At 35.3% G+C, this 14,534-nt stretch overlaps 1 protein-coding gene across 2 annotated transcripts; it reads right to left on the bottom strand.

Moving 5' to 3' along the window:
- Positions 1-282: 282 nt before the first annotated feature.
- Positions 283-7,733, bottom strand: LOC113639759 (T-box transcription factor TBX3-like). 2 transcript variants are annotated; one of them, XM_047818853.1, is made up of 8 exons: positions 7,467-7,733; positions 7,100-7,374; positions 5,555-5,822; positions 4,245-4,391; positions 3,696-3,772; positions 3,484-3,605; positions 2,273-2,721; positions 283-1,223 (listed from the first exon to the last, which is right to left on the bottom strand). In XM_047818853.1, exons 1-8 carry the CDS (start codon positions 7,482-7,484, stop codon positions 1,011-1,013), a joined length of 1,569 nt encoding a protein of 522 aa, XP_047674809.1. In that variant the 5' UTR covers positions 7,485-7,733; the 3' UTR covers positions 283-1,010. The 2 variants fall into 2 exon arrangements, with proteins under 2 accessions (XP_047674809.1, XP_047674810.1); XM_047818854.1 differs by having other exon boundaries at positions 7,615-7,638.
- Between the last annotated feature and the right edge of the window lie 6,801 nt (positions 7,734-14,534).

Here is a 14,534-nt window from a genome sequence, read left to right as displayed (position 1 = left end):
TTACAGTAATAAGCTTTTCAAATAAATTATAATGCTTTTTGTAAATGACTGCCAAATGATAGTTTTGGAGCAAAAAATGATATAATAATAATAATAATAATAATAATAATAATAAAAATAATAATGTCTGTTTTATTTCCTGTCTATAAAGGACCTACCTCTCAAACTCCTTCTGAATCTGTGTGCGTGTGACATTTAAGACACACCAACATTTGACGTTCAATTACAGTAAACCATTTCCAACCCCAGTGTAAAGACAGTAACAGAATCATGCTCACAGAGTCCTGTATACAAAGAAATTCACTTTATTTGATGACAAGTCCATTTCATATATCTTTCACTTTCTCTTCCAATATATTACTCATGCACACATATCTGCAAAATGCTCAATAATAAATAGCCAAAACTTCATGTCTTTATTTATATTTCCATTTATTCTGTGATGGATTTCTTACCGATGAGTCGAGGAGAACAGGGGAAGACAAGCCATGTCAAATATACCTCTAACATTTTAACCTTTTTGCTCATTTGATGAAGAAAAAGATCACTTAAAGTACAGTGTGATTTGAATTACATAATCATAATTAGAGTCTTACATAAATAATTTGTCTTACACAAATAGAGATTTAGGATTAATCAAAACACAATCGCAAAAGATCATTTTCACAAAGCTGGAGGATCTTTTTTTAATACTACTAATACTTACATTTTAGTTTTATTTTCTTAGTGTAATTTGGAAGCTTTGGTCCAAAAGGTATTTGTAACATGTAAATGTTGCTGTAGCTCAATGCATTTAATTCACTCAGCTCAGAATGTACTGTGCTGCACAGGAAAAGATAGAATGAATAAGAAGTGGCTTGTCTTATCCTGTTTTGCCCCCTTACAGGTGAACGGTTGAAGATTAAGAGCCTTTCTCCTGCTCCTATTCTACGTCATGATTTTTTTATTCTCACTTCAGTCACAGGTGTGAAATGTTTATTGCTGTTCAGTTTCAGTTGAAATGAGGTCTTTTATGTGGAAGGTAGCGTGGGTGACCTCTGATCCCTGCAGGCTTTGCTCTCGGGCTGGACTCGGGCTGGAGTGTGGCGTCTGGGCTGCAGCCGGTGTGTGTGGGAGGCATGTGGGAGAGGATACGGGGCACAGCGAGCTGGAACGGCCATGCGCTGAGTCCAAGGAGCCGCCAGCATGCAGTTATACGGGTAACAATGAGAGATGATCAGAGCCTGAATAACATGAATTTAAAAAAAAAAAACATAAAAATTTATCATTTATTTCCTGTTTGGCTTTTTATTACATTTCTGCTAATGTTTATTATTTTCAGTTTTATATATATATATATATATATATATATATATATATATATATATATATATATATATATATATATATATATATCTGTGTGTGTGTGTGTGTGTGTGTGTGTGTGTGTGTGTGTGTGTGTGTGTGTGTGTGTGTGTGTGAATATTTGGGTATTTATTATTTTTATTTTGAGGAATTATTCACATTTCTTAATTATTTCATATTTATTCTGAATACTTATTCAGAAAAGAAACAAACAAACAAAAAATCATAATGAAAAAACATTCAAGACACACAAGTTTTACATTGTTGAAGTCTATTATAAATTATTTTATTTCAAAATTTTACCTTGTATGTATTGTACCACTAACGTGTGTATCATTTACAGTTATTATCAACAAGGACAAAAATCCTGCATCGTTTTTATTTCTTTATTATTAGTAGAAGTATTTTTTCATTCATTCATTCATTCATTTTCTACCGCTTATCCGAACTTCTCGGGTCAGGGGGAGCCTGTGTCAGGCGTCATCAGGCATCAAGGCAGGATACACCCTGGATGGAGTGCCAACCCATCGCAGGGCACACACACACTCTCATTCACTCACGCAATCACACACTACAGACAATTTACCAGAGATGCCAATCAACCAACCATGCATGTCTTTGGACCGGGGAGGAAACCCCCGAGGCACGGGGAGAACATGCAAACTCCACACACAAGGCGGAGGCGGGAATCGAACCCCCAACCCTGGAGGTGTAAGGCGAACGTGCTAACCACTAAGCCACCGTGCCCCCTAGTAGAAGTATTTTCTTTTTAAAAAAATTTTCTGCATAGTGACACCTGAATATTTTTGCTGCTGATGTGTGATGGTGTGACTGCTCATGTGACTGCTCGCTGACATGCTGAAAGACTGATACTGTTTCACTGATACATTTACAACTGCAGGTTCTTATTAGAGCGATGAAATGGTACCTGCGAGGTCGTTTCAGGCTGCTGAAGGCACAGTGGGAAATTTCCCAAAATGGCCTGGTTTGAAGTCTCCATGGTGCCGTAGCTGCAGCCCCGGATGCTTTCTCCAGCAGCTGGAGCAGTGGCCGTCCAGATGTTTACACAGTTTTGGTTTGGCAGAAAGCGTGACGTTCTTCTCACGCCGGCGAGAAGCTGCTGTCCTGGAAAGCAGCAGCGGTGAATGTAACACTCCTCCAGAGTCCGTGTGAAGTGTTCGGCGTGCAGAGGTACAGAGGTCAGGTCGAACAGGCGCTTCTCCACACTCCGGCCTCGTTTATTTGTATCGCAGCCTCTGGTTGGCTGCCTGTCTGTGGGCTCGTGGCTGATGGAGGAGATTTCTCTGGAGTCAGTTTTCATCTGATGGATCGAGTTCTCAACTTCTGCGTCACTCTCACTGTCGCTCTGACAAACATCTGCACAACAAAACACACACACACACACACACACACACACACACACACACACACACAAACATGCAACTGTCATTATTTAATTATATTATGATTATTCTTTAATTAAATTACTTTATTTATTTGTTTGTTTGTCTACATATTCCAGTGTCTCTGTATTATACTATATTTTTTTGCTTATTTAATTTGATATTTTATTTATTTGTTTATGTAATTTACTTTTTGTACATACACCTGTTATTATTGTATTTATTTATATATTTATTTATTTATATTTATATTTATATTTATTTAGATTTATTTATATAGTATTGTACACTATTTATGTCATTCATTTATTTGTTTCTTTCATCATTCAATTATATATATATATATATATATATATATATATATATATATATATATATATATATATATATATATATTTACACTTATGTAATTTTTTAGGCTTTTTATTTAAAATGAAAATGAAAGTCTTAAAAATTGAAAATGAAATTGTATTTAATGCATTTTATTTATTTTTCCATATTTATTTAGATATGTATTTGTTTGCTTGTTTGTATTTATTTTTATTTATTTATTGTACATATTAATGCTTGCATTTATTTATTTTCTTGCTCATGTTCTTATTTGTTTATTTATAATTAGATCTGATTTTGTGTTCATATTTTTTATTCTATTGTTATTTTTTGTCCTTTATTATGATCATTATTGAGGTAATATGAGGGGAAGAAGAGGACAAAGAAGAGAAAGCAAGGTTGTAACCTTTGAGCTTGGACGTAGCAACAGTTGAAACTTGGAGGAAACGACCGGAGGTCAAGCCCTCTGAGGATCCGTTGTCTTTATTCTGCGCCACGTTTCTGGCCTTCAACTGCATTACAGGTTTTCTAACAGAAAACATACTCATTTATTTGTTAATTCATGTAGCTTCTCTTTGTTCGTGTTTGATTCAACAGCAACTCCATCCCAGTTCTGACCTTTTCTCCCTCCTCCCGTTTCCTGTGTCCCGAAATCCCTTTGCGAATGGATTATTGTCGATTTTCAGCTGCGTTATCTGTTCAACATCAAATGTGGTGTAAAATATCAGTTCACTTCCTCTCTGCATGCTGATTAGATCACATAAAAAACATACCATCAACAATAAATACTTAATAAATGTATAGCATTACATCATTTACAAACCTACTATATGATCATGTGTTCACAGATCACAGATTTCATTCTTTTATTATTTAGAATGAATAAACACGAGACATAAAAGAGCGTAATCTACTTTATTAATTACCGTATAATTAAAATATAGAGGTTATTATTTTTTTATATATTTATTTATTTATATTTTTTGTAGAGGTTATCTAGATTTTAATAATACTGTAGTTACTGAATAATAATAATAATAATAATAATAATAATAATAATAATAATAATAATAATAATAATAATAATAATGGAAAATGAGCTGATAGAGATAATTAGTATAAGTTCACATGCTGGTGAATGACATGTAAGGAGTGTGAGAGAGGAACCTTGTCGTTCTGGTACGCAGTGACGGCGATGAACTCAGTCTCGGGAAACACGAAGGTCCTGAACGCACTGTAGGGAAGTTTGAGGAGATCGTCAGCTCTCACCACGTGCAGCCGCGGCTGGTATTTATGCATGGAGTTCAAAATGGTCTGAAACAAGAAACATGATCTCATTTCTGACAGAGAAAATTCTAGAAAACCACTGAAAATAGTAGTAGGAAAGGATTAGTAATTAAAATGATTATGACGAATAAAGATAACTTGATTGTAAGATTTTTATAGTAATTATGTACAGAATCATGTAGTAACACTGCATTCTTTTTTAGACTTTTCCCCTCTTTAAACAAAATGAACAATGATACTGGACATGGAAATCAATTTCCATGTGATCTGAGGTTGTAAATATTTCTTCCTTTTCATTTCTTCATCATGCTGAACAAATGGAAATTAAAGGATTATAGTAATATTCAGTAAAGAAGCAACATGTTCATATATTATATTACTATAATATTAATAATTAAATTGAATCCTGAATAACTCCACACATTTCACTGAAGTATCAGTAACTATCGAAGTTTCTCAAACAAAGTACTAAAGTATAATGGGATAAATATGTAGTTTAAATATTATTCATTTACCTTCTTGACTCATTTATACATTGTATATTTAATTATATATTGTTCATTTGTTTTATCTTTAAAACCAGTTTTAATATTAATAATAAACTCTTGTATTACCTTATAATTAAGCTGACATTGTTATAAAATTATTTATTTATTTTTTTAATACAGTTTTTTTGTTCATTTGTCGATGAATTTATTTATTTATTTTGAACATTTGCTCTTTTTTTAACATCTGATGGAAATTAGTCACTTAGCTGGAATATATTTTCCCTTTAATATATTATTTTATATTATAAAATATACAATTTACTAATTTTTCCAACAGCCTTTACAAAAATAAAACCATTTTGAAATGCCATTTAATTGCTCTGGCTTATCTGCCAACATATAGAAATGTTAGCTGTCATTTTTTGAAGTCTTTCTTTCAACCTCAAACAGCAGCTATTTGTACTTATAATAAACACCGATGGAATAAAATTACGTAAAAGTGTAACAACTGTCATAAAGGAGAGGAAAGGAAATACCACCATGGGGTTTTAATAAAAGTAGAATATGTGAGTTTATACAAAGAATACAAGCCAGTCACATTTCTCAGAGGAGAAAACTGGGGAACTCTGATATGGTGAGAAGGTGTGTAACTTCACAAGGACACAAACTGGAACTCAGACTACGGGTGTGATCATTACTCACAAATCCATGTTTATCTGAGATGTTGTTGGTCAGTTTCAGCTTGTGGAACGTCACAACTCGGGACATCCAGTGTTCTCCAGAGGCTGGGCTGTCCGGGTGAACGTACATACGCTTGGGCAGTTCCGGGTCGGCTTTCCCTGCCACTGTCCAGTGCGAGTGATGAAACTTGTACCTGCAGCCGTCTGATGACATGATGTCCATCAGCATCACGTAGCTCGCTCTGCGGTCCAAACCATTACATCGCACACGCAACGGAGGAAACATCCGCCTCAAGAAAACACGAAGACATGGCCGTGTTATTCTCACAGAGGCTTTTATGAGCTAAAGGTCCAACACAGCGGCTTCAATCGTTACAAAGACCAACTCGTGTAAATATAAGTGATAAAAGACCTGCATTATACTGAGAGATGCATTTATAAGTTCTGTTAAAAATGAAGGAGGAACGTCAAACAATATACAGAGCAACTGTCTGGAAATTTTGACTTCAGTATGTATTAGAGATGCATGAAACCTACAACCGGTGTACAAAAGTAATAATATTTTCTCATCTCCTGAAATGTTCTGCTTTGAGAAATGTTAATTCTAGGTGCTATATTGCAACTTTAATATTTAGTAACAATATTAAACAGAAAGCTGTAAGTCGTATGAAAAAACTCTGTAAATGTAAATTGCAACATGGAAAACATGGGAATAAAAGCTCACACTTTTTAAATATAATAATTTAGTTATTATAATTATAGATGTACACAGCTGTGTTGCTCCAAGACAATTTTAAATATTACTTGTGACATATTAAAATGAAACAATTTCACGTACACATTCAGTATTTAACAAACACGGTAAGTTACTCAGCTTAACGGTAAACACAAGGACTAAGGCCACATGGACAAACACAACAACTTCAACGGCGTAAATTTGACTAACATAGTAACTCAGTAATGATCAGTAATATAACACTGAACCTTATGGTTAAATTTATATAAGATTTAAAACATTTGACGTATTCCGAAATGATCAAACGTAACACAATAAAGAAAAGTTTGAACATAGGGAGTTTATATGTAATTACATTGTATATTAGCTTTTTAATTGTTATATTGTATTACAGTTCAAAGTTCTATATTGCATCTTATTTATTTGTTTGTTTGTTTGTTTTTTTTATTATTTTTAATTCGATTAAAGACATTTGAACAACTTGTGTGTTCACTGGTACATAAATGTGCACACAGATATCACACACTGACAGATAAGTTTAGAAATCCCGTGTCCAATACCATATTTTTAGTATTTTCAAACAGATTAAACGTGTCTAAGACAAGGTTTTCAGACATTTCATCATGCAGATGAAACTTTCAAGTATTTTTCAGTGCTTCACTGAAAAGTTACAACATGGGACATTTTTTCATTTCTCCACAGTAAATTAATTTCTGAATTTCTAAAAAAGTACTTTTGCCTTCTTTCCTTTAAAGCAATAATTTAAAAAAAAAACACTGATACTGGTAATGATGCATATTTAACACAAGTTTGTCATGTTTGTTTGTTTACCTCCCTGACTTTGTGATAACCATTTCAGTGCCGAGCCTGTGGAACTGCCTCCACAGCTCCATGCCCTCCAGGTGCACCGCCGCCTCTTCCTCCTCCTCTTCCTCCTTTTCCTCTTTTTCCACATGTTGGAGGTGATGATGAGTAGATGATGATGATGATAATGAAGAAGATGATGAAGGACTGGAGATGATGATGCTGTTCCCGGTGATCTGCTCCATCAGAGGCCTCCCACACCCCAGCAAAGGGAAAAATGGAGTATGGTACGCCATATACACCTGGATGATCCAAAGAACCAAAATAAAATCACTTTTGATCTTTTCAAAAGAGCTTAGCTTCAGTTCTGGACAAATTATGAGTCTCTGTGTACATGGAGTTGTTTCTTCATGTTTCAGGATGTCTCCTTAATCCCCTAAGCCTCTTAAAAACCTCCTAAACCCTCTTTAGCATGATTTATTCCTGAAGGAAAAAAATTAACAGACGAAGGAAATGAAGTGCAGTGTAAGGAGCAGGGTGACCTCTTCTCTTCATCACAGTCCAGCTGGAGTTTAAACGGAACTAAAGACGACACTTTCTGATTGGCTCCCTGGGGCAACGCGCACGAACCAATCGCGTTTGCGCTGGGCGTGGCTAGTAAACATGACACAAGCTGCACTTATGAGCAAAATCATATGGCAAAATTAAAGGAACGCTACGTCATTACGTCATTACGTCATTAGTGGCGCGTTCGCTTGTCTCCGTTTCTACGTGACACGTCCTTATTATCAGAATCAGAATCAGCTTTATTGCCAGGCATGTTTTCACATGCGAGGTATTTGTTTTACCAGAAGCTCCACAGTGTAACAGAATGACATATACAGTATAGATGAAATTGTAGGTACACATTTACAGGTGTGAAATGTGCAGGTGCAATATACATATGAAATATATATATACAAATATAGACAATATGTATGTATGTATGTATGTATGTATGTATGTATGTATGTATGTATGTATGTACAGATGTGCAAGTATGAAATGTGCAATTGAGGTATACGTAGTACAAATATTAGGTGTTGTGTGTTTCATGGTGTTAATTGTTCATCAGATGGATTGCTTGAGGGAAGAAACTGTTCCTATGTCTTGTCCTATCTATTACTTACAATTAATAGACTGAAAAAAAACATACAGCATAACTCAAGGTCTTTCATATACAAAACTAAAAAGCAGACTTGCATTTATGATGTACTAATATTATGTACTGTTTAAATAAGCCTATTAACTTGCAGTGAAATCACAGAACATTATTTCCGTTTTAAAGTGTCTAAACAATATGAATGGTATTTAGGAAGAATCCATACAGAAATAACCACGTGGTATAGCTATGTTTTTTATGTTCCGTAAACCTGCATTAAGACAACTTTTGTAATAATAATAATAATAATAATAATAATAATAATAATAATAATAATAATAATAATAATTGTGCTCAACAACAATAATAATAATAATAATAATAATAATAATAATAATAATAATAATAATAATAATAATAATAATAATGTGCACATGCACAGTGGCTTAGTGGTTAGCACGTTCGCCTCACACCTCCAGGGTTGGGGGTTCGATTCCCGCCTCCACCTTGTGTGTGGAGTTTGCATGTTCTCCCCGTTCCTCGGGGGTTTCCTCCGGGTACTCCGGTTTCCTCCCCCAGTCCAAAGATATGCATGGTAGGTTGATTGGCATCTCTGGAAAATTGTCCGTAGTGTGTGATTGCGTGAGTGAATGAGAGTGTGTGTGCCCTGTGATGGGTTGGCACCCTGTACAGGGTGTATCCTGCCTTGATGCCCGATGACACCTAAAATAGGCACAGGCTCCCCATGACCCGAGAAGTTGGATAAGCGGTAGAAAATGAATGAATGAATGTGCACATGCAAAGGAAAAAGATTTATATGAAGTAGTATGATTAGCAATTTCTGCAATTTAATTTGAAATTTCATGCAAGAGTGCTGTGGTATAAATAAAGATGGAGAATTGCGAATAAAAATGTTAGAGGTTCAATCTCTCTCTCTCTATTTCTCCCTCTCTCTCTAGTAGCAGGTTCTCCCTATAAACTGAGTAGTAATCTCCCTCTTTCTTTTTTAAACAAACAAATTCTGACCCGAAGCTTTATGAGTCAGAAAAATATCTCTTCTTGCATATTCTGTAGTGTTATGCCCATACATACTGTTTAAAAGTTAATGTAGATCTCAAAGAGGTACAGCATAAAGTGTGAGACTGATATATGGCCAGTACATAAACTCCCAGTGATTGGCTATTTAGTAAAATAAACCTGAGTTTCTCCTCCTCCTTACGTCCCACGGCATTAATCAATCTCCATTCCTTTAACTACAAGACACTAAGCAACACAAACCGTCATGCCATAAAACACACCTGCCAGACAGCACTGCATCACCAACTCATCCTGTACTTGTTTCCTAAGAATCACAGGTGGCATTTAATATCAGCATACTACATACAATTGACTTACACTACAAGTAGAAACCATTTTGAACTACAACAAGTATTCTCTAAAACTGTAGCAAGTATATGATCAATAGTTTTCCGATTTATTTGACAGACTTTTTTTTGTCAACTTACAAACTATCTGAAACCTAGCAACTGTAAAAAAAAAAATACTGTAAGCTCCACCCACTTTACTGACACACACATACACACACACATTGCAGGGTACAATCACATGCACACACATTCACACTCTATGGACAAATTTAGAAATTGTAATCAACTTACAAGCCATATCTTTGGACTGGGGCGGAAACCCAAGAACCCACAGGAAACCCAGGGATGCCAGCTCACCTGTAGTGTTCATTTTAGTTACAGTTTACATAATAGTTTTGCTAGACAATTGTCCTACACAGTACACATGCATTACAGAATTTCTTTAAATGGATCTAAATAAAGAACCTATTGTTTAAGAAAAGAATTTCAGAAATATAGCAGTGATATAATCTAACAACTTCTTTATATTTGGGGGAAAAAAATTCTGTTGACTTACCCCAACCATGCCTTTATTGCTTTTCCTTGGGTTTTCTTAGCTTCTTTGGTTTGCTTGTGCTGGCTGATTATTTTTTAAAAGCCTGAATTAATAAAAAGCCTTTTTTTTAACTACCTTTGCTTACTGACTGTGATCTGTAACCGGCACTGACAAACTGTTCATCAGTTTTGTGTCTTAGATTCTGTGACATTTAATAAAACAGATGTGAGATCAGCTGGAGTGAGTGGCAGAATGATTGCGCCAAGAAGTGTTTTTATTTCATGAGGGCAGGAGTCGTACCGTTCTATGCTGTTAATTGGGATCAGGTGACATATTGAGTTACAGCTTTATATTACAATGGAGTCTGGCATTGGGTTTAGAGTGCAAAGCCTCCCAGCTCACTGTATTTCCTCATCTCTGATGGTCTCCACACATATCCACCCATATTATTGATGAATTTAAAAAATCTATTTGGTTCATTCATAGTTATTTCATCTTTGCAAACTATGAACCAGATTTCCATCACCAGTGGAAAGCTTCAAATAATCTTTTCTCTTCAGCACAGGATGTCCACGGATTCACATCTCTGCACTTTAATCACATTAACATTACATTTGCCATTAACACACTGCCAAATATTGTATTTGTGTATGTATTTCAGGAATTGTACACATTCCTTCAATCCCTATCTTTACGTCTCTTCCTTTAGGCTTTTGAAGCATGAAATGTGAAATGCCTGGCTCAGTATATGCCAGTCAAACCAAGCTTAGGACCTTGCATTCAAGGCCACCTCTGGTGTTGAAAATAAGAAAGAGGTGGGGGATTGGAATGGTGCCGGAATCTGGATTAACTCAGATTTCCCTTAGGGAGCTATGTTTAACCTTTTATTATTCTAGACCTGCTGTTAAATAGGCCCTTGTGTGCAATTTTTTTTATTCCAATCCAAAATGAATAGCATTTCAGGTTAAATTATTTACAATTTCAAAAACAAGATTTTCAGAAGATTCTTATGATAAAACATTGGAGTTTAGGTTATAAAGCTGCAGAAATAATGTCTTCTGTTCTGTTTAGTCCCAAGTTCGGTTAAGTCCCAAGTACCCGAGCAACTCCATAAGCGTTACCTATGCCAAAAAACATCTCAATCATTTCACACTCAGCCTTTTGTAACAACTTTATGTCACTCAGCAGCTCTCTGGAGTACCACCGGCGTTGAGAGAAATACCCCCCCATCCTCCCACACACACTCACACATACACACACAGGCTTATGGGGCAGCTGTGCCAATCCCCAGCAGTCTACTAATAACAAGCCGGTCTTTTCTGGCATGTGGGTGAGGGAAAACCCAGGGTGCTCTTCGTGTCACTTCAAAAGGAACGGAATGAAACTGGACCCAGCCAAGGGGGTGGAGAACAGGACGCTGGATTGTCCAACTAAATTCAGTGACATCATTGCACAGTGGTAAATGCCCCATTAACCAAAATATATTGAGAGCAGTAAGTAGTAGTTTCTAGATTTTTAGACTGTGCTGACTAAACTATAAAGCAAGTCTCTAGATTAGACTGTCACACACATTCACTTTCTGTAAGCACTTTATCCTGATCAGATTTGGATCCAGGGGCTGTCTAATACATCATGGTATTCTCTAGATTACACACTGTTGATGTTGGGAATACTATAGTATTTTAGAAGTATTTTAGAAGTATTATAGGATAATAATTTTGGAAACACGATGTTGTTCTCTAGATTAGACAGTGTTAAGGTTTTAATATTGGAAACATGATGTTATTCTCTAGATTAGACAGCGTTGAGATTCAGATATTGGGAGAATGATGTAATTGTCTAGATTACACATTGTTGATGTTTTAATATTGGGAACATGATGATATTTTCTGGATTAGACAGTGTTGATGTTGCAAATAGGAAATCAGTCATTACTAGTCACTAGAAGGCTGTATTGAGATTGGAAGTAATGTAATTGTAAGATTAGACCCCTACAGTAACAGTATTGGAAACAAGACTGTCACTAGATCAGATACTTCTGAGATGACTTCTGTTGATTTTCAAAAAACGATGTTAGCATAAGTGTTGAGTATTAGATGTATGTAGATTGATGGATCAGAAATTAGATCAGATCTCTTTGAGAATATAGCAAAGAGAATGAGATAGGAATGTTTAGATCAGTCTCTGCGGTAAGTAAAGCTGAAGACTGTGAGAATGTAGCGGGAGAAGAGACGGTGGAATGAGTCTTTAGTCTCTGCGATCTCTCAGACACCTCAGTGTGTACTTAGAGGGAGTATGATGAATAGTCGGGCCGCTAGCAGGCTCATGCGACCCGCCGTGTTTGGACTGAGGAGGTGAGAAGAATGCAGTTAAACAGAGAAGGTGCAAGAGAGAAGAAGGTCAAATGGCACTTATTTCGGACATTCTTCTTTCTTGACAGCTTTTTCGAACAATTTTTTCTGCTGTAGTGGAGAGAAAAGTCACTGGATAAAATCATTATTAAATCCTTTCCAACACTCAGGAATAAAGGGTACTATTACTTGCCTCTGAGAACACTTATATAAAGTAATTTGATGTTTAGCACCATACAAATGTGCATCATTTACTAAACTATTGACCAAAATAAAACAAGGGCTTTGTGATGCTCTGAAATTTATTTATAAGTGTAAGAGATTTGAATACACTATTTTTCAAAACAGCAGTTTGAATTTATCCAAGAATCAATCTCACAGTTACTCAGTTTTGGTAATGCAGTGTCCTTCCTTTTGTTGCTTGTGTGTTTTCCAGAAGAAAAAATTCATCGTTTTATTGTTGTATTTAAGTGTTTCATAATCATGGAATGGTTCTTGAGAGCGCCTTCAACCAAGGTGAATATAATTATCACAAATAACAATAACAAAAAATGATAAATCTCTTCAGAGAAGGATAGCTTAGCACAAATGACCTTCAGAGTTGAGTAAACCACAATGGGGATATACTGGACGCTACATGATTGAATTGTGTTGTGCAGTGAATGGATATTAAATTAAGCCTTTTTTTATTGTGCCATCTTTTCCAGCTGGATGTTTATTGGAATTTTTAAGCACAGTCACAAAGTAGTGATCAATAGGGTTCGACCTAGCAGAGATTCAAGTGTGGATAAACTCGTATACTTTTGTTCTCGTGAGGGCCAAACATGGCCAATTCTATAGTTTTCACAAATACAATGTTTTTCTGCAGTTTCATAGACGTCCTTGAGAATTTTTAGACACGTCCATTCAATACAATTATACTTTTTATTTTTTATATCAAGGTCAGCAGCAGATATGCTAGAAACTGTTTCTAAAAGAAAGTTGTGAAGTTGGGTTAAATTATGTATTCTAATTTTGTTTTACTTAATTTGTTCTAATACATTCTAGTATATGCAAACATTGTTGATGTTGAGTGTTTTGAGGAGAAATCACTGAATTAATCTTTAAAAAGTACGGTGACTCTAGGTGTTTAGTCTTTGCAAAAACATCCTCTTACACTAGAGATGTCTTGATTCATTAACTATTAAAAAAAGCACCATGATATCATGTGTCTTGTTGTACCTTTAAGAAATGGAACATCTGCAGTCCAGCTTCTCAAGGACTTGATTGAAACCTGATTGGAGTTCAGCACGATTTGTTGAAAGATAATCTGGCTGACAATACATTCATAAGCAGACATTTAAAAAATTGTGGTCATGTAGTTTCTGGAACTCTTAGATGATAAAGAATGAACCCACTTGTTCATTATTACAAACTAATGATGAGTGACAAATACCTGTGGTTCTATAAATTCTATAAATCTCTGGACTGACACTAAACCTTGAATGTTTTTCAAATCTTCCAAATTTGGTGTCCATTGTGGTGTATTCTTAGATGCGTTTCTGCAACAAGGCATTTCCAGATACAGACCTGCTGCTGCTTCATGAGAGACTTTTGTGTGTGAAAAATCCCAATTATTCCAATATCAGCAATTTCTGAAAATAATCAAACCATGCAGGGTAAACGTCACTGCAATAAATTGTTTTCTTGATCAAAATTTGATGTTTGATGAGAACATGAACATGAAGTTCTGCATAATTGTAAAATTTTAATTTCCTACTGCAGGTTTTTTAAAGACGCACAAATTGTGTCTATAGAATATGTATATGAATTCTTATAATCAAGATCAATGTGACTTACTAAATGATTGAAATTTTGAGAAACTGGCACAACTCAGGATGCATCAAACTGTTTTTTCATCTTAAGGAATGCACACTTATGAGTAAAATTTGCACGGAGGTTCTAAACACACACAGCAGCCTGGGTGGTAATAGTTTGTTGTTCGAGGTCGCTCATCTCTATTTGGCACATACAAAGCATAAACATTACACTATTGTTTAATCTAATATAGATGGATAATATGCATTGT

This window comes from Tachysurus fulvidraco, chromosome 9, assembly GCF_022655615.1.
Source record: "Tachysurus fulvidraco isolate hzauxx_2018 chromosome 9, HZAU_PFXX_2.0, whole genome shotgun sequence".
NCBI classification, from domain to species: domain Eukaryota; kingdom Metazoa; phylum Chordata; class Actinopteri; order Siluriformes; family Bagridae; genus Tachysurus; species Tachysurus fulvidraco.
This window is presented reverse-complemented; position numbering and strand designations above follow the sequence as displayed.

Bases quoted from the DNA above. Each gene is read 5' to 3' on its own strand.
- LOC113639759 (XM_047818853.1), bottom strand. The intron at 3,606-3,695 runs GTCAGAACTGGG...GTTTTCTGTTAG, and splicing joins AACGGGAGGAGGGAGAAAAG to AAAACCTGTAATGCAGTTGA. The intron at 1,224-2,272 runs GTACCATTTCAT...CATGTTATTCAG, and splicing joins AGCCTGAAACGACCTCGCAG to GCTCTGATCATCTCTCATTG.